The sequence below is a fragment of the Centroberyx affinis genome, unplaced genomic scaffold (assembly GCF_046629955.1).
Source record: "Centroberyx affinis isolate AG114_WGS23_722 - 3 ecotype Tasmania unplaced genomic scaffold, CSIRO-AGI_Caff_v1 ptg001058l_1, whole genome shotgun sequence".
Classification (NCBI taxonomy): Eukaryota; Metazoa; Chordata; class Actinopteri; order Beryciformes; family Berycidae; genus Centroberyx; species Centroberyx affinis.
Window position 1 is genome coordinate 292,552 of NW_027279609.1, and position 21,050 is coordinate 313,601.

The window sequence follows — 21,050 nt, forward strand, 5'->3', positions numbered from 1 at the left end:
AGAAAGAGAGAGAGAGAGAGAGAGAGAGAGAGATGTGGTGGTAGGGAGATTGTTCATACTGCCTTATATGTGTGAGAGAGACAGCGTGTATGCCTGGGTAACTATGGTGTGGGTGTATTCCTTGGTGGCCATGCGCTGGGTAATATGATGAGTGAATCGTGTGTAGTGCATCCTGGTTGCAGCTCCATCAGAGCTCTTTGTCCCCCATGAGATCTAATACAGTCTGTGGCGAGTGTCAGCAGCTTTCCTGCACATAACCTGTTACCCTGTTCAGATGAACAATATCCATCCACTTCTGTTGTGGGGAAGAAAAGCATTCTGGGAATAAGGCAGGTGCACCCGCCCATGGGATTGAAGGGGGTTATCAGTGGCTGTTAGCAGAGGTGACCCAGAAGAACAGCCGGTAAAGAAGGTGCATCTATAACTGTCCACCACACATGGGAGGCGTCTTCCTCCTACTGCAGATATGCTGCTTTTCATAAAGCTGACACAAAAATGATAATAAGGTTGTGATAGACTGCATGTTATACAACACTGAATCAAACAAGGAACATATATTTACCATGACCATTATACAAGGTAGACTGATCATGCTTTACATTGATGGCAGTGTCTTGTAATAGAGATGAAAACAGAATTTACTGTCACCATTATATGTAGGACTGTTACCAATTTATTAACAGACTATTTTATTTCTTCATGCATTTATTCTACTGAGTTAACCTAATAATAATAATAATAATAATAACCATCATCATCATCATAAAGTTAGGGTCACCTTAATTGGTCTCACCAATATGGCAACCTTACAAAGAGCCAGCAGCCTATTAATTCTCCTGTGACAGGCATCGAATAGATTATTAAATGTTGCATTCAATGTGATTGATTCGTTTCAAGCCATTTGACATTTATTGCAGTTAACGCTGTAATTTCACAGATTTGACCACTTGCTAGAAAAAAAACAAAAACAAACCCTTTCAAAGTAGCAGAGACTTCTTCCCTCCCCCTCCAAACTGTATGTCTTTGTAGTACCACTAGGCAATAGTGAGTGCATCATTGCATAGGGAACGTGGAAGTGCGCAGGAGCCGTGCGGGGTAATCGAAGGAAAATAAAGGATCTAAGGAGCCAAAAGAGCATCTGGTGGATCTCTATTAGCTGACCATGAGAATACAGTCGACATTTCATTAGAAGAGGGGAAAAGGTACAAGAAAGAGTCTGGCAATTAACGTCGATGCGCGCAGCCAAAAATGACGACAGTGGGACAGTGATTTTTCTCCCCCAGTCCATCATATTTTACAGTCATATGCTTGGATGCAATTCATATCCTATGTATACAGACCACGAAGGAAGGACTGGGAACCGAATCCTCTCCAACACCATCAAATCGGTCGGAAGTGCGCACAGATCCGTTTCATCGAAGAAACCGTTTCCAACGATTAATTACGCAGAGATATTGGTGTTTTATGGGCCACTGAAGGATTTTGAACTTTCGAATGAAAACTTACTCTTTGAGGACAGTTTTAAACAAATCTGCATAGCTCCAACCTGCATGGGCGATGAGTAATCCACGACGCACCAAATGATAAAACTGTAAAACCTGGACTGCGACTGGCGCGTTTGGATACCTTATCCTGTGCGTCGCCTATTTTTCATATGGCTCTTCTCCTCGGGGTTTGTAAATTACTCGTAAATTATTGACATTTCATGGCTGTAGACTGTAGCAACAGTACTGTGTGGAGAAAGAGGACGGTGCATGACTAGTTAGGGCGAAGACAGCGCACTTTTTCTCGTCTTATTTCCAATTAGGAGGCATTGCGCACGGGCATTAAGGACTGCAGCAACTACAACCGAGACTTTCCCATTGAATCCTTTATTATTTCTTTCGCTGCTGTCATCATAGTATGTCTGCACTTCGAAAGAAATTTGGGGACGATTATCAGGTAGTGACCACCTCATCTAGCGGGTCTGGATTCAATCAGCCTCCCCCAGAGAAAAAGAAGAAGAGGCAACGCTTCGTGGACAAGAACGGGCGATGTAACGTCCAGCATGGAAACCTGGGTGGTGAAACCAGCAGATACCTCTCAGACTTATTCACAACACTAGTAGATTTGAAATGGCGCTGGAATCTATTCATTTTCATCTTAACCTACACAGTCGCATGGCTTTTCATGGCCTCTATGTGGTGGGTCATTGCATACATCAGAGGAGACCTCAACAGAGCCCACGATGACAAGTATACTCCATGTGTGGCCAATGTCTATAACTTTCCCTCAGCGTTTTTATTCTTCATAGAGACTGAGGCCACTATAGGATATGGCTATAGATACATCACAGACAAATGTCCCGAGGGGATCATTCTCTTTCTTTTCCAGTCGATCCTCGGATCGATCGTCGATGCCTTTTTGATCGGCTGTATGTTCATCAAGATGTCTCAGCCCAAAAAAAGGGCCGAGACTTTAATGTTCAGTGAACATGCGGCTATTTCTATGCGAGATGGAAAACTAACTCTCATGTTCAGGGTCGGCAACCTGCGTAATAGCCATATGGTCTCCGCACAGATCCGCTGCAAATTGCTGAAAGTAAGTGCCACTACTTTGGTGGATGCGCCCAATATTTTTCCAATAAATATTTTGTCTGTCACAATTGTTTATTATGCCCCAGTTCAATCAAACGCACGGTTTTCACGACTGGACACAAATAGGCCTACACACTCACACACTCAGGTTAAACATTTACTCCTCTGCATTAATGGCAGTTGATGGCATTTAACAAGCATCATCCTCATTTCCACTTTCCCTTGTAGGCCTATACGTTGTAACGGATACAAATGATGGAATTACCACAATCACCCATTGGACCATTAGCTATCGTTATCTAATTGATATGCCATAGCAGGGAAGGCCTGTTATTTTCGCCACACATGAGCCCTCCAATTACACATTTTGCATATTTGTGTCTCGTTGAGGAAAAAAATCCACCACCAAGTTTGGCAAAACGCCCTTAGCACAACAAAATGTCCATGTCTGTATTCACGGAGGTCTTGGGAGTAGTATTGTTTACATTTGCTCATTTTTGCACCTGATTTAACAATTTGAATTACAAAGTGGGGAGGGAGTTTGTGTTGCCACTGGGCTATAACTTGGTCTTCTGAAGTCCCTTAGCAGAGTCTCACCAGTGGATTTCCCTCTGCTGTCTATCTCCTGGCCTTACGAAAACTATAGTAATCCTATAATAAATGGTAGACGGATACTATACAAATGACACTGCAAAACTATAAATTGTAAATGTAATCCTATAGGAATAGTCTAGGAATAATACAATTATAGTATAGGAAGATAGGCTACTATAAAGTGCTATAAGGTCACTATGAACTCAGTATGGAGTACCACAGACAAACTGGAAACAATATCCATCTTAACAAGTCATTTACTGTGATATCTAGTGTTAAAATAATGTTTTCTCAAAACAAGTGAAAAACTCTGCCAGTGGGGCGAGATAATTCCACTGTCTTGACACAGGTCAGAATAAAGCAGATTACTCCTCTAGTATAAAAAAAAAATGTCACTTGATTCAAGAAAATTCATGAAACAAGTTGATTTGCTTCACTTGTTTAAAGAAAAATAAATTTTTAAGACTCAATGGTAGACTAAATGACTTGTTGAGATGGATATGTCTTGCAGTGTATGAGTCCCTTTAGGAATATTATAAGAAAATTATAGTGATTTCTTTGATAGGGTGATGATTGATTGCTCTGATTGTTTACAAAATGTGAATAGCTGTCACAAAGGCTCACTTGGTAGCTGTAGTTAAACCCTTCTCCCCTCTTCCTTCCCCCACCAACCATCTCTCTCTCTCTCTCTCTTTCTCTCTCTCTCTCTCTGTCTCTCTGTACGCTTCCATAGTCTCGCCAGACGCCTGAAGGCGAGTTTCTTCCGCTGGATCAGTTGGAGTTGGACGTGGGTTTCAGTACCGGGGCAGACCAGCTCTTTCTCGTCTCACCGCTCACGATCTGCCATGTGATTGACACCAAAAGCCCCTTCTACGAACTCTCCCAGAGATCCATGCAAACAGAGCAGTTTGAAATTGTGGTGATACTAGAAGGAATAGTAGAGACCACAGGTGAGTAACCACAAACATGCCTGTTTATAGGCCTGCACTTGTGAAAATGAGGGCCCATACACTATTACAAAGTATGTTGTGGCTGATAGCAGGCTACAGGTGCAGTAGCTGGATATGTTATACGGTTTATTGTTTTTAAAATGTTTTGAGGTGCTGGGATATCTATTTATACACAGAATCTGATGAGTAATGTAAGTGGCCGTTTTGTAGGTGTTAATAGCCCACATCTAAATGGGCTCTCCCTTGACCTCTTGATGCCTTGTTGATTGCATTTTATTGATTTTTCTTTTTCTCTGGCAAACGTGCTTTATAACATATGGCAGTGCTTAGCATGTATAAATCATACCTGATTAGTTTTATGTTGCAGGCATGTAATTAATGTGTTAAAGGTCTTCTGGGTTTGGGGCAGTAGAGCCTAGTTTAGGTTTCGAGAGAACTTGCAAACCATAGCATGTAACATTGAAGAGATCATTTTATTTTTCCAGAAAGGCTTCGCTGCTTAGTCTAAGTGCATATCAGTGTTGACCACTTCAGAACTCCAGCAAGTCAATGTTAGGCTGTATTTTTTTCTCATCTGAAACAAATTCCATTAAGCTGTCTTTGTGCCTCCACAGCACTAACCTCATGGCTCCTATTCTCAGAGGCTATAATCATTTGCTCTCTGCAGTCCTTTTGGAATTTGGGAATTCCATTTCCACAAGATGAGTAATGCCCCTAGTGAAATTCTCTACTGTGATTGTGGAGCACCTATTTCTGAATTCAAACGTTTATTTGACACAGCTGAAAATACAGTGGGGAGAACTCCTTCAATGTTATGGAATTAACGGAAGAGCAGTAGTAGTACAGTTGGCTGATTCAGAGAAAGCAGCGAAGTCTCACAGGTCTACACTGTAGACTACAACTAGCAAAGACATTAAATTCCTTACAGACAGCAGTTTTTATATCATTTTGATTTGACTCGAGACTTGATATATTCAGGCAAAAGGTGTAGATCCTTATAGGATATTGATGGATTATAGTACAGAGCCTTTGTTCAGTTTGAGCAGTGTTAGACATGCCCATCAAAAGTTGGTTTGCCACACACTAAAACACCTTACAGACTGATTTATATCAATTGCAATTCTCCTTTTCTTTCTTCCGTTCTTTCTTTCTTTCTTTCTTTCTTTCTTTCTTTCTTTCTTTCTTTCGATGATACACAATGTGCTGTTCGCTCAGGGTTTTATTTATTATATTCAAGCAACAATCAATAGATAAGTAATGTATATAGACTATATATACTATATAGAATCTGAATTTGTTATTATAAGAGTAATTTGGGCAAATATTTATTGTAATGACATGATTTAATATGTAATTACTATTATATTATATAGATGTAAAACTAAAAAATATTTACAGTGACTGTCACAGAAATATGTGTTATCAGCTGGTGCTCATTCAAAACAGTCCCTGTTTGACTTGTAATAGGCATCTTCTCTAAAACATGAGGGGGTAAATTTTTGGAGCTGTTTCACTTACGTTTTCATCTGACAGAAATTTCTGCGTTGAGGAGCACTTGTGGTTATGTGAAGTTGGTGGAAAGGCTGATGTAAAAACAATCTATGGTTAAAAATTGATGTACAGTGAAAGTCTAAATCCTCAGACGCTTTCATTTCTGGCCAATGTAACTCTGTTTCCATGGCAACCTCTCCTTGAGTATTCAGGATTGCAGCACTGCACCTAAACTTAGATTTTTATTCCTATGGTATAGGAATCGTAATACAATTTCAGTAATACACCAGTAAACATGGGATGGAGAACATAAAATGAAATTGGTTTATTGACAAAATCACCTGGTATTAAGAGGGATCTCTTGTGAAATATGATGAGGAGGACACTGGGGAGCTACTGTACCATGAAGTGCGCTGCTTGCCAGAACAGGTGATACAGCAGAGACAGAATAAGATGAAATATTTATGAGGCTTGGTGTTTACTAGTGAAGAAGCTGCCCAACTCCCCAGATCTATTTTTTTCATATGTGTTGAAAAATCACTGTCTGGAACACAAGTTAAAATACTCTCCACTGCAGATAAAAAGTACACCCTCATGGGTTCTTTGGCCTTTCTCTATAGAGCACAGCTAATAGACACAGCATAGTGCCCTTTTTGACATAGAAACCTTTTTTTTTTCTCCAAAGGTTGCATACATACATATTTCTAACTGAAGCTCATTATGCACAAGAAAAAAAAAAACAAGTACACTTAAGACCCCAGAAGTATTCCATTTTGCCGTAACCTCTGACATAACAACATTGTAGGAACTGTATGAGCGATTCCTCCTTTAATAGGAGCCCAAAATCTTCTGATCGCTACTACAGTGTGATGCACATTCCAACTGAGATATTTAAGATGTCTCATAGCAGCAGATTTTCTTCTGGAGTTGTGGCTGTGTGGTTATCAAGATGGCTTTCTAACACAGCTGCAGGAAGATGTTTTCAGTTGGGGTGCTGAGGTGAAATAATGTGGGGGGATGTGTTGCTTGTTACATATATGCATGCAGTAAATATGCTGTACATGCTGTCTGATGCCTTGCTCTGAAACACATGGGGTAGTCACTTAGTAAAGAAGTAGAAACCTTATATCGTCCATCAAAATAAATCATGCACGGACTAAAATTATAATTTTAAAACATACATCTGAACCATAACATGAACAGCAACAGGTTTTGGGTTTATCAACAGTACTAAAATGGATAATGTCTGGTCACAGTAACAATCAATACAAAAAACTACAACAATATTTTTTATATCAAGTAGTTTTAGAGTGATTGCAGTGCTATTTGTCATGTTAATTGTTGCCATGCATTTTGGAGAGTAAATGTGCATGTGAGGTATGTGATTTGTCCCTTTGTTACTTTGTTGATGTGTATCTCAGTATAAAATAACACCAAACCAACCTTCTACACTACATGTGAGGTACTTGGATAACAAAGATGAATTTGATGCTGTCTGAGTGAATGTCAAGTATTAACAAGCCATCATCCTGGATTTATCAGCTAATCGTGCATGTTATGTGTTAAAAAGAATTCAAGAATCACATAACAATATGCTTAGGCAATATCCTATTAATAGTATTATTTATAGTATTGCCGGCTCATTTCCACTGCACCACTACAGGGCCCAGGATGACCTGAAGTTGAATCATCAGCTAGTTGATATCTGCGTACACACAGTCTTATAATACATCAAAAGTTAAGAGCAGTATCCTAATGGCACCAATAATGCTGTTAAACACTACACAAGTGCAAGTACCAAGCAATAAGCGGTTTATTCATTAGCAGTTCTAGAGAAGCAGAATATGCTGTAGCAAACAGCCATTTAGCTGCCTCCAACCGTGAAACCAATCACTGTAAAACAATTGAATTCATTTCATGATTTGCAGTGTTGAATTTGCACAGGATGCAATTAAACCACAACCTGAACCTGTAGATCTAACATGCGGTTTTCTACTTTAAGACCATGCTTAACTACCTTTGAGATCAGAGAAGAAATTGTACTCAGTACTGAGATAAACAAGGACAGGATTGATGCTCAGTAAAGATGAACAAGCTAAGATTTAAATTTCACAAGCTTTGGGAACTAACTTTGAATGTATAATAGAGAAGGGAAAGAAATTTGTCAGCACACAGCACACATTGTAAGATCTGCAAAAGTTCTCTAAAGTATTTTTTTGTTCACCCATCGTGTCAGCTATGAAAAGCAATGATCCATGAGCATAAACTGTATCATTAGCATAAACTCTTTCTGTTTACAGTGATGTGCAAATGCATGAAGCATGATCAATATGCTTTTAGGAACATGCCGTGAAAATTCACATGATGAAGCCATTTAGAAATGTCTCCAGGCAGAAAATATCAGTTTTGCCAGGCTTCATGAAGACCACGTCCTTAAAGAGTAGAATTCATGATGAACTCAGCTGTCTTTGGTATTCATTTGGATGCTTGTATTTCTTAGCTCATTAATTAGTTATGCTTCAATTAGACTTCTGTTTCACTGTTATGATGACACAGCAAATTTGTATGGCAAACGCTACCCTTACTAAACTGACTAATAATCTCTCTTTTGATGAATTATAATCCACTCGATGTGTTGTATGTCATGTTGTTGTCCATTGATGAAATACTGAATTTCATTTGATCTCTTGCTTTGATTATATTTGATTGCTTATAAAACAATCTGTTTAAGAAAGATCAGAAACACTCTATTCTCCCATACACTTGTGCATTGATTTTGATAGCTTTCAAAGATTTCTGCCAGCCCCCTTCTTTTTACCGCCACAAGGCTTTTTTGTGATTCACTGCTATAGAAGAAAAAATAGAATATCCTTGTTACTGAGTTTCAGCTATCTGCTCATTTTAAAATGAGTGTGGGAGGCAGGAGATGGTTGCATATAGACTGGATCTATTGGTAATGTTTATTCATGTGTTTATGTGTGCATAAATGCAGTATGTGACTGTTGGAGAGAACAGCTTTGAATAATGACGCATCCCCTATGCACAATCTTTGACTCGAATAGAAATGGTGCAACAGCATCTTTTAAATCAAGTCTGTTTGGACCTGAATTGTATTCTTCAGGAACTTTTAATTTTGGGAAAAGACATTGCTTACAGTATGATTGGAACTTGTATGTATTTGGATCTTATAGATTTAATAAGAGGCACCAGAGAGAAAGAGATTTATGTCAGTTTGGGTAGATAAGAAAAACAAAATACCTGTGTAGTGAAGAAAGCATTGAGTTATCATTTTGTGACATTACACTTTCATTATAGCTTTTGTAATTAGGGGTATGCAACAAATACACATAAAAATATACACTTAGAATGTGAAATTGAGAGTAATAATTGCTTTGATGGAGACTTGGTCTAGTAGTAAAGCCAGCCAGCATAATTAATTGGAAACATCTATTGCCACAGATTAGCAGAGCAGCCAATGTCATGGCCTGATCTGTGTTTTATCATTAACAGCAGTAATTGAAATGGAAATGGAGAGCTTTCTGTTGCACTGGAGGTCTAATAGTCTCAGGCATATAAGTAAGAGGCTGTCGCCCTGGAGGACCGGGGTCGCGTGGAGTCAGGAGCTGCAGAACTTAGGTAAACACTGGCACAAGTGAACCTCACATATGAGCCAACTGTGAAAGTCGAGACCGGCCTCTGGAGAAAGTGACCATAATTCATTCTGAATGATTACACCGAGAGCATGTCCTCTCCTCCATGTGCCGCACTCCTCGCCGCGGCTCTGCGGTTCAAAGGGTTAATGTGGGTTCAGTGGGGAAGTAAGGCTGCAGATCAGGTGAGAGCGGGAGTCTCCAATTAAATCTAACGTGCCCAGGGTCAGAGCACAGGAGAGCAGCGGCCCTCCCCGCTGAGCCCGACCTGTGTAGCTGAGGCGCTCCGATAAGCCACATGTTTAATATCTCACAGCTCGCTTTTTAAAAATGTATTTCACTCATTCGGTTCATTTGACTTCATTAACAACAAATTTCTCAATTACCTGCCATGAATCTTTCATAATGTCAAACATGCTGCAGATTATGTTGCATGTGTGTCATTAAGGTGTGCACTGATATGTAAACTCTGGATCAGAATACAATGAAATAATGCTATTCTTGAGATTTTTACATTTTAGGTATTTCCCTGGTAGTACACGAAATGAGTCTGTTGTATTACAATATTACTACTGTATATACTGCAAAATTCTAAAATATTCTACATATTTCTATCTTAAAGGTCCCACATTGTGGAAAACGGCATTTCCCTTGCCTCTTTGATTATAAAGGAGTTGGATGTGCTATCTAAACATCGTGACAATGTCAAAACACACGGTCGGCAACTAAAATCACACAGTTAGACTTCCGTAACTTTGTGGCGTCACAATGGTTCGCTCATTATCAGTTGTCCTCCTACAACACCAGCTGTTGTAAGAAATAATAGGCTAACACAGCGTTTTTTTTCTTTCAAAGCGGTTGAGCGGTTGCCATTGTTTATTTACCAGAGAGTTTTCCCTATCTGTAGCTGCCGGGGCTGTGGTGTCTCATGTTTCACTCTTGAAATAGTTGGCCAATCAGAACAGAGGGTCGTTAATATTAATGAGCCTTAAAGACACAGCAACAGAAACAGCCGGTTCGCGTAAAAATGGATTGAGAGTGTTTTTAGTACATGACACCACACAGACAGCTTTGAATGGACCTCAAGACTGGAAAGTGTAAAATATAGGACATTTAAATTATTTGCTGTAAAAGTTAGGCAGCATGAATAGATTTGAAATTAGAATTTCAGAGGCTTGAAATACCTGTCACAAGTAGCTACTGTATGAACATTCATTATGCTTCTGACAAAGACAATCTGGCTTGCCTTGCATTTCACATGGACTTGGCAGATAACACTGAATTTATCATTACTAATTTCAGACTAAAAAAACAAAGCTATTCAGGGAACACATTTGTGGGCTTTACCTCTCATGACGACTGTATATATAATAATTGCGCTGGGGTCGAACTCCAAATAATGGGCATTGCAACGAACCGGCTATGACATCGAGGATTCATTATCCCCTTTAGATGAACTGTGCTGGCTTCCCAAGGGGAAACAAGGTAATTGTGTCTTTAGGGATTTGTCAAGTCTCTGTTGGATGGTAATAAATCATTGGTAGAGGAGGTGTGGTGGCAGACCCGGGATGAACCTGTTTTGTGACGAAACCACCAGAAACACATTCGCGCAGGTTGCCTCAGTCTTCTCGTCACGCTACAAAGAGCTAGAAATAATTGACTAGAAATAATTGCCTATGTCTCCGAAGACGTGCATGCCATGGTGTTGTGAGAAGAACACTTTTTTTTAGTAATAACCTACACAGGCTGTAGGCTTCAGCATTAACCCCTGTCATAATGGAGGAGGGACACACTCAGGACAATGTGGGACATGGTCATAATTGACAGAATATAGTGGCTCCACTTGTGTAGGAGGTTATCCTCGTGAGAAAGGTTGTGATCCGCTCGCAGTGTTTTGGTCACTGGCGGTATTGATTGGAAGCGCCTTGACTGTCCCTGAAGTGCAGGTGAATCGATCTGCGGCCTAAACACACAGCCGCACGAACATTTTGTTCCTAGGGCTAGTCTTCTAGTAAGACCCTCCTCTGGGATGCCTGTTTCTATTTCTGTCACTCAGGCATGCTTGAGCTTATTGGACCAATTCGCTCAAGTGCTAAAAGTGGCAAACTTGCAAAATAATAGGGACAGCTTCTCAATAGTGAGTTACACCCTCTTTAGTAGCGTTCAAGTCTCAATTGTCTCAAGGCTTAAAAATCATTTGTTTCTCCTTCATCAAGCTCTCCTCTTCACGACTGAAGTGGATTAAATAGGCGAAATCAATAAGAGATTGCAGTTTTCACCTCTGTTTCATAGAGAAGGGATTCCTAATCATTTATTCCACTCAGTATATAATAACTATATTGAGAGAAAGCCATGCATTGTTCCAACTGTTATGGACACAACCCAAGTGTGATTTTTCTCATGGCTAATAGTGGTTGTACGGCCTAAAGGCGATCCATCGATTGTTGTTTTGCTAAGCTGGTTTCCTGTACAGCAGTGTTCAGCAGTGCCTTTGCTTGGTAATATGTGCTTTCCTGGTTTTGCTCATGGCATACGGCCATACGTTCCTCTGACCAGCCTGACACCCCGCCTCGTGAAGAGAGCTTTGGCAGCTCCTACTCCTATTCCCTTCCCTTCCCTTCCTTCCCTTCCCAACTACCTCCACACTCAAGCAATTGCCTCAGCATCCTGGCTCTCCTAGCACCCCTCCCCCATAGCAGTACACTTCCACAGCCTTTTCCCTCAGCGAATCTCCTCCTCTCTGTTTTCCTTGCGCTCATCGCTCACCCTGTGTTGTACGGGTGGAATAAACCAACTGGACGCCACCTTTGCAAATGGATTGAATACTAAAACAGTATTTGACGGGGGGGGGGGGCTTATTTCCATCTTTGAGAAGTCAAACATAGAAAAACAGGTCACTGAAAGCTTCTGGATTTTTCTACACTTTACCACTTGACGGTGGTCACCATAGAAACAGATTATCAGAGAGGACTTGTGGCCACAATAGAAATATCTGTATCAAAATGAAATTTTTCTTTCATCCTTTTATAAACACAATTTGTTCTATCCTTTCAAACATTTTATTGAAAAGGGTGACCAGTCAGTTGTGAAGAAGCCAAACTACTCGTAACTGTATTATTCAGTCCTGTGAATTAAAGTGCCCTCTCTTCAATAAGCTGGGGCACATTGCCCAACATACTTATTTTCTCCTCGTCTTCAGCTTTCCGCTCAGCGCTAGTGATCTTCTTCAGCACAGCTGTTTAATATTTTATATCACAGATCCTAAAAGTAGACAAATGGGAATCCTTTCTCCATGCTTTGCAAAATGAAGAACAAGATAATTGTCTGGCATTTAATTGTTGTCCCTCACCATTTAGTGATGCAGTAAAGGCATTTGTGATTGCACTGCCAAGCATTTTGTTGATAGGCTTTGCCCCAGCGAGTGGCTGACAATGGGAGCAGCGCTTGGATAAAAGGCTGAATCTGGGATGGTGTTGTGTCGTGATGTTCTCTGTATTCACCATCCAGATTCTCATGCTTGTTTCTGCTAGCGTTTTTCTCATACATAACACTTGAGCTGTTTCTACAGCCCTGATAGACTGTCAGGGGACTCTGCTGACAGCACTGCACTGGTGAGTGAGGCTGCATGGAGGAGTTTGTGTATGTGAGTGTGAGTGTGAGGGTGTTTGTGGCTGTGAGTATTTGAGAGACTGAGTGAAAAAGAGAGAGCCAGACAGAGAGAGTGAGAGAGAAAGAAAGAGAGAGAGCGAGAGTGAGAGAGAGAGAGAGTGATTGGGTGGTTATTTGTGAGTTTGTCACAAAATAGGAGGTTGGGAAGAACTCTTTGACGCCCACCTTCCTTTCAGTGACTTGCATTGCGAGAGTTCATCTAGAGAAGTAATTTGAATAAACCCTCATTTTCACAAAGGCGTCAATTTTGAGTGTCATTTGCTTGGTGCCTGTGGGTTGTTGAATCATATAATAGCACAGACTTTTTCATAAACCTAGATTCAAACTCTGCCTAGATGGACTGACAGAACTGCAGAGAAATGGCTCCATGCTCTTCGGTCTGGCCCTTGACACATCCAGGCCTGGGTGTGTCAACCCCAGATCTACAGTAGAGAATATGACTGAGCCAGGCAGCAAGCGGATATGATCCTCTGGCTTCCATAACCTGGATAAGCTTCTTTTTTTTTTTTTGCCTCCGTAGTCTGTGAATACCATTTGGCTTTTCTCAGCTACTATCAAGAAACACTGGCAGGCTGCCTCAGAGTTTACAGTGCTTTTCTATTCCAGCCACCAAAGAACCCATTTTATCGTAGCTGTCACTCCACCGACTCTGCGGCTGCTTCACTTTGTTAGACCACAAAAGCAGCCAGCTCTGTGTTATCAAGGAAAAGTGCATTTATTTAGAGTCTCGAGCTGAGATGGCTTTTGGGCCTCTGAATCTGAAAGTTTATTCTAGACACTATAGACACTAGACACTATAGCCGTCTCCTTGGGGGGATGTGAGCATTTTATTTCAGTCCATAATGAAAGTGAGTTGCATACTGTACAATATATATGTATACAGCACCTATAATCTCAAGACAGACATTCAATCTGGAGATTGCACATGGCTGTAATATAATTTTCTGTTTGATTGTCATATCATCATTTTGATTCTCATCGATGCAGAGGACCGTTATTTTCTGATTTCCATGTTGTTTCCCCTATGAAATTTACCTTTATTGAGATGCAGTTTTTAAGATTTGCCTTGAATTTGTGGATTCAGCAGAGGATTATTATAATGCCGTTCATGCTGTCATATGGATATCGCATATGGGAATGAGCGCAGCAAACTGCTGGGTGAACTTCAGCAACTAGGGACTTCAGAAGGGATTTCACACTTAGTAAAATTTTGTGTGGGATTAAGATACACAGGCCAGTCAGTAGATATCACCCTTATGCCCTACATCCTGCATAGGCATATTTTTGTGGAAAATTCAAGGAAATCTTAAGGAACAGCTCATAGAAGTGGAAATGCAGTATTATGCATATTATTTTCAATGTTTTGAATCATATCTGATCTTCAGATTTTTAAATTAATCCATTTATTTTTCTTACTGTATGCTGCATTTATGTTCATGGTGTTAAATGTCGATTTATATTTAGTATGTTTTGGTTTCATTTTTGTTTGTGTATTGTATTTCATTTACATTGTGTTTGGAACTGTGCTGCATGAACAAAGTTCTCATTTATTAATACTGTTTTTGTTTTTGTAACAATTATTCTTATTATTGTCATCATCAACATCATGCTGGAGTTTTCTCAGTCTGAGTTATTACCGTGCCTTTTTAGTTAAGGTAAGTGTGTATTAGGGTTAGGCCGATATATCAGTTTCTTCCCAATGTATCCCCTGCCACTGAATAAGGGAGGGGGTGTAGTGTGGTGCCTTGTGTCTAATTGCTAAAATTCTGAGGGAAACACTGAATACTTGAATATTTTGTTGCATGAAAATGGTCTTGCCAACAGCCGATTTTTGTGCCGATATTCAATATTTTTGAAATTTACTATTTTCATACCAAAAACTGACTATGATATATGATATATTTAATAACACGCCATTATCATCCCAATATATCGGCAAACTAATATATATATTGGCAAACTGATATATAGGTAAAGCAATATATCCGTGTAACCTTAATTGGCACAAAATTGGCTTTTGGCTTCAGTCTAAAAATAACGATAATTGTATCCACCTTCAAAAACTCATATCAGTCAAACCCCTATAACTTGGAACAAATAATCTGAAGTTCTGTGGTTGTGTGTGTGTGTGTGTGTGTGTGTGTGTATGTGCATGTGTGTAACAGGGTCACTTTTGCTACCAACACTTCTAACTGGCTGTGACAACACTGTACACACAATCGGAGGTGTTTCTCCCCGGTGTGATGTCTTTCAATTGTATATCCCCAGCAGCACACAATGGTAGAAATAGAATAGGATCATTAGTGTGTGTGTGTGTGTGCGTGTGTGTGTGTGCACGCATGTGGATAACATGAGGATGACACAAGTATAAGACACACTGCAATATAAGAGTGATGTATGACCTAGACGAGGAACATTGCTCTCTGCTTTATTAAAGATGACATTTGTAATATGAGCTCAAGACTTCTTTGATGAGAAGTCACCAAAATATATGATTCCACAACCCCATCAAAACAAAGGCACTTTGAGCAGGGCTTATGTGTCGTAAAAGGTCATGGCTGCACTGACAGTAAAACCATTTCGGCCTGGGTTTGGAGGCATGATGGATGATTTGACCCTGTCCTGAGTGCTAAACCCTATTTGGAGCTGGAGATGCTTTTCCACTGTTATGATCCAAGAGAAGGATGATACTTTTGTTTTTTTGTGTGTGTGTAGTGCGGTTACTTTTGACCGAACTCAACAGTGAAAAGGTCTATGGTTGTCATGTGGTACATGCACAGATTCCTACAGTTTGGTTTCCATAGAAACACTGAGTTCAGGGCAGGTATGAATTTTAGAGTTACATAAGGCTTTAATAATACAAAATACACACGAAACATTGTTTTTGTCTGTCTGCACAAATTTGGCTGACTTTTAGGAATAATATAATTGTTGAAATGATCTATTGTTATATACGACTGTGTCGATGGCCTCTCTGAAGGGCAAGGCGCATAGATTATTACCACTGCCGTCTCTGTTATGCTGTAAACCATATGGATGTGGGTGTTTGCAAAGCTGCTGCTCTTTAGCAAGACAATAGTATATGATGCAGACGCATCTAAAATTATGCAGTGGTTCAGGCGTCAGTATCTTGAGTGATATGAGATGTGAAGATGTATGGCAATACGTGTATAAATTCATGAGCATTATTAACTGATATAGCATTGTCATTTTTTGAAGAAGAGTGGGCAGTCCACACCACAGAGGTTTCTTCTTTATTGAGGCAGTTGGAGGCTGAGCGGCTGGAGAGGAGGGGAAGCAGCAGAGCAGGTTCAGCGGGGATTCAACCCCAGGCCAGCAGGGGACATGTGTTTCCAGAGATGCAGGTCTTCCAGTCACTCCTACACCATCTGCAGGAACACCATAGCATTATTAATAGATGAAGGATGAAGCTATTCCTGTCTATTTGTGTATTACTGTAGCAACCTCTTTGCCTCAGGCACAATTTCATTTCAATCGTTTCAATCTTTTTCTTAACATTTTCCAGCACTTTTTTTACAAGTCCTGTAAATGTTGATAGCCATTTAGCATTGCAGCATAGGTCGCACTATAAAGCAGGGAAGAGTGAAGTCTGGCAAGCTGCTAGTGGTGGTTAAATAGTTGTTAAAAAAAGAACGAAAACAGCTGAAAGACATACATTTCCACTACCATTCTCTCACTATAGGATGCGTGAGCCTGTTGATGATCAAACGGTGACTATGTTTTGGCTGGAAGCGAAGTCTCACAAGCTCACAATGCAATAAGATTTCCATTCACACTTACTCTCAATCGTTTTGGCCTAAAGTTCTCATTAGCCTTGCCTGCTTCACTCGTCGCAGCACACTTCCATATGCCTGAAGCCTTTAGGACTCTGAAGCGATAGTGCAGAAGTAATACTTTGAATACCCCAAACGCACTTGATGTTCAGTCTCTCGCACATCTGTGATTGTGTACAGAGCTGTTATCAGTGAATTATTTTATGACCTTGGGAATCGGGTGGAAACACAGATGCCTCTAGTTTAAATGACGACATCTATGCAGTGAACGAGTGCTGCGACTTAGTTTGGACTCAATTGTTGCTGCCAGAGCAATATTAAGGCAGTAATTAAAACATGTGATAATAATGTCCTGCAATCACTCATTTCCTAATGGACTTCAACAAGCCTCAACACGAGCGCCCCCAGCCATTACTCCCATGCTAAACAGAAGGCTAGTTTACTGTGCTGGACTGATACAATGAACTCAGTATTTTGTTTAAGATGTAAACTGAATTATAGATTTTTATACCGACTGAATTATAAGGTGAAAAATATGTGGTGATAAAAGAATGTTAAAAATGTTAAGATGGATAGGGCTTGTAAGCAGCGTAATATGATATAATGCTCATATTCAGACAGTTATGATAGCAGCTGCTGAATAATGCTGATGAGTGATCACGGATAATCATGCCATAACTTTGTGTGAAGAAAAAAATATGTTGTCGATCATTAATTCAAACCTCGTAATTTTACTAATTGCATTAATTTGTTTTTGAGGACGTGAGGGGAGTGTTTAAGCATGGATTTAATTCACTGTCCCCTGTGAGGGAAAATTTATGGCAAATGCATCATAATCTCCTATCTTGTGCTGAATTTGCAGAACTTAGTTAGCAGTACACACACACACACACTGAGAAGATGTTAAATAGATAACTCTAATTGGGTTACATGCTTTTATTTTGTAGTCTCAAAAGGACAGAATTTAATGCTTTGAACAGGGATTTTCTCACTCATCTCGGCTTTTGTCAAGCTTAAGAAAATCGCACAACAGAGGTTTCGTGTGTTTTGTGTTTTGGTTTGAAACTACCTTTAATGTTTAAGAAAGCTGTCCACCGTCCAAAGAAATTTTAGTGTGAGCTAAATCTCCTGGAGCCCTTGTCTGCAGTCAGCCCCCCCCCCCCCCCCCCCCCCCCATGGTTTGCCTCTTCAGTAATTTGATTAGCTTAATCTTCTATCTTTTGTAGTGACTAGCCAAGGTCAAGGTGTGGACTGAATTGTTAAGTATCTTAAGATTGGATGTGGAGAGGACCTTCATTACTTGTTTTAAGGGTCTAAATAGAGCAATCTTTCTCCCTCTCAGTAAAGTTATATGCTCTTGGCTAAATTTTAGGGTAGCTTGTTTCTCTGTCTTGTGTGTAGGTCATTAGTCAGCCCAAATTTTGTATGTATGAATGTGGCACCTCAGATAAAGGTCCACTGGACAAAATTCAAGAAATTAGACACTATGAAAACTAAATTGATGTCAAATTTACTTTTGTAACAATCTGATGAGGACAATTTTTATTGTAGTGTCTTTATGAACATTTGTCTCACAGTGATTTCAGAAAGAACTAGGCTTGTAAATAGTTGAATGATTAGCGATTCATATAAAAACTTACAGACGCAGCAACTGACTCAGCTGTACTTGAACTTCTCTTTCAAGTTAGCTTGGAGCTTGCTCATAATCATCATTTTTTGGAATCCGAAAATCAATTAAGCTTTTTATTTAGGCAGCTGCCTCTGTAATAAGTACTTATTCATTATGCAGATTTGTTTACAATATTGTTTGCTTAGTTATCTGAAAATGGCAAGAATCTTGGAGAATACTGCATTATTGAGTCTCGAGGCACAGTGCCAGGCATATAATTGAATCAGGGCTGTGGTGTTTAATACTATAGTAGTCAAATATTTCATCCCCAAAACATTAGCCTCTTGTGTGTTGTGCTGTGACAAGACAATGACACATAATTTGCTATGTGAAATTGAAGCCTTGAAGTTAATTTGCAGGAATAACAGTCAATAATCAAAAACTTTGCACACAACCAAAAGGATCTGGTGCTGAATCCATCAAGCACAACTCATTAAAGAAATAGGGAGTAGCACTCAAAAGTCCATTATAATTCTCCAGTTATTTTAATTGTAGAAAGGGGCGATGAGGGGCGACAGGCGACGAGAGGAACAGGTACACTTAACATTTCTCTCTGCCCCTCATTCTCTCGTTTTCTCGTCCCCTTGTTCTCATTCCCGCCCCTCATTCTCCAATTAAAATAATTGGAGAATTATAATGGACTATTGAGCCTATGAGACTAGTGGAGAATGAGAGGCGATGAGGGGTGAGAATGAGAACGAGGGGAACAGGTACACAAGCGTTTCTCTTGTCCCCTCGTTCTCGTTTGTGTACCTGTCCCCGCTGCTGCTTTAAGTTTATTAAAATAATTTGAGAATTACAATGGACTTTTGAGTGCTACGTGTTTCTTTAATCAGTAATAACAGTCAGACAATTTGTTGAGCGTGATCGTTTCTGTATGTTTTTTCTCTTTGACAGGGATGACTTGCCAAGCGAGGACGTCTTACACGGAGGACGAGGTTCTGTGGGGACACCGCTTCTTCCCGGTTATCTCCTTAGAGGAAGGCTTCTTCAAGGTGGACTACTCTCAGTTCCATGCCACGTTCGAGGTGCCCACCCCGCCGTACAGCGTGAAAGAGCAGGAAGAAGCTCTACTCCTCTCCTCGCCCCTCATGGCTCCGTCCCTGTGCAACAGCGGGGAGAAAAACAACTCCCTGGACTGCCTGGAGACGCTGGAGGACAATGAGAGCACCACCAAGCTGCCCACCAAGCTCCAGAAGATGACGGGTCGCGACGGCCTGCCCAAGAAGCTGCTGAGAATGAGCTCCACCACCTCGGAGATGACTTACAGCCTGGGAGACCTGCCCATGAAGCTGCAGCGCATCAGCTCCGTTCCCGGCGTCTCGGATGACAAGCAGGCAGGCAAGGCCTCCAAGATCAGCACGGAGCCCATGAGTAAGTCGGTGGCGGACTTGCCTCCCAAGCTGCAGCGGCTGGCTGGGGGGGGCAGGATGGACGGACACCTGCCTCCCAAACTCAGAAAGATGAATTCAGATCGCTTCACGTAAAACAGGCGACATATTTTAACTTATTGCGCCGTACCCCTTTTTTTCCTCCCTCCTTGAACCCTCCTTGTACTATTCCCTAATTTATTAATGGACAATATTCTTATATTAAAAGAAATGTAGTATATGAATATGTGCACATATACCTTATATAAAGTAGGGTGATGGAATACAGCACATTTGTTCCTGGATGTAAGTATACATGCTATGATGAAAGACCTCTGATTTTTTTCAGGATGATGTACGATTAGCACAATCTGGCATGTAAGAAACACTTAGCGCATGTAGAACAGAATCTCAATAATTTCTGGCATGACATTTATTGATATATTATTTTACAAAAATGATTTCATTAGTGAATTTACTGACAGTGAACAGTTGCACAAAGCCATATGGTTTACGACATGGAAAACCTACATTACATGGTTCTAATTTGTGGTGACGAAGGGCACATACATTTGTTTTGAGTTGATTGCTTTTGTTGTTTAATGTAAAATTGTGGCAATGTTATGTTGATTGCATGCTACTCTTATTGACTTAGCTATACAAAGGTAATAGACAAAGATGTTTAGCCTTAACTATATTACCTTGTTTCCATTTCCATGTTTGTTCACAGCTGTATTTTTGGTATTTCAGATATAGGATATTTTACCATGTGCAATTTTATGAATTTATTATTTGATCAAACATATTTTGCTGGATGATGCATTTTACATTTGAAAATGCATTATCCACATCATATGACCTATTGGAACTGGGCACAATGCTACGCGATTCTCACTCACTTATTAAAGTAACACTTAAGTTGAGAGGGTCAATACTCGGACCTTATGAGCACAAAACAATCATTATATAATACCCTGTGTTATTAGTAAGCATTTATGGGCATTTTGACATAAATGTACTGCTCAGTGCAGCTGCTCGATACTTTGCAATCACTTTGTTTCATTATTAAAATGATCAGCTGGATCCAGGCCTACATGGTCAAACTCTACACTCTATTAAAATTTCAACTTAAGTGTTACTGGTTACTCATAGATTTAGAGGTGGGCCTATAACAGTAAGGAAGTCACCACCTTTGTCTTAAGAGCCCGTATTCTCCCTTCTCTGTGATGAAAGCAATAATGTTATTATGATTATAATCTTTATATAGCCACAGGGTTTACCACAGCC

The 21,050-nt window shown here is 40.1% G+C and overlaps 1 protein-coding gene across 1 annotated transcript; it reads left to right on the forward strand.

Annotated features, from left to right (window-relative positions):
• The first annotated feature begins 1,902 nt into the window (after positions 1–1,902).
• kcnj3a (potassium inwardly rectifying channel subfamily J member 3a) lies at positions 1,903–19,880 on the forward strand. The gene is made up of 3 exons (XM_071523019.1): positions 1,903–2,580; positions 3,904–4,120; positions 19,291–19,880. Exons 1-3 carry the CDS (start codon positions 1,903–1,905, stop codon positions 19,878–19,880), a joined length of 1,485 nt encoding a protein of 494 aa, XP_071379120.1.
• The last annotated feature ends 1,170 nt before the right edge of the window (positions 19,881–21,050 follow it).

Excerpts from the sequence above, each read along its gene's own strand:
- kcnj3a (XM_071523019.1), top strand. The coding sequence starts at position 1,903 with ATGTCTGCACTTCGAAAGAAATTTGGGGACGATTATCAGGTAGTGACC. Across the intron at positions 2,581-3,903 it reads TCCGCTGCAAATTGCTGAAA|TCTCGCCAGACGCCTGAAGG; the intron begins GTAAGTGCCACT and ends ACGCTTCCATAG. Across the intron at positions 4,121-19,290 it reads AGGAATAGTAGAGACCACAG|GGATGACTTGCCAAGCGAGG; the intron begins GTGAGTAACCAC and ends TCTCTTTGACAG.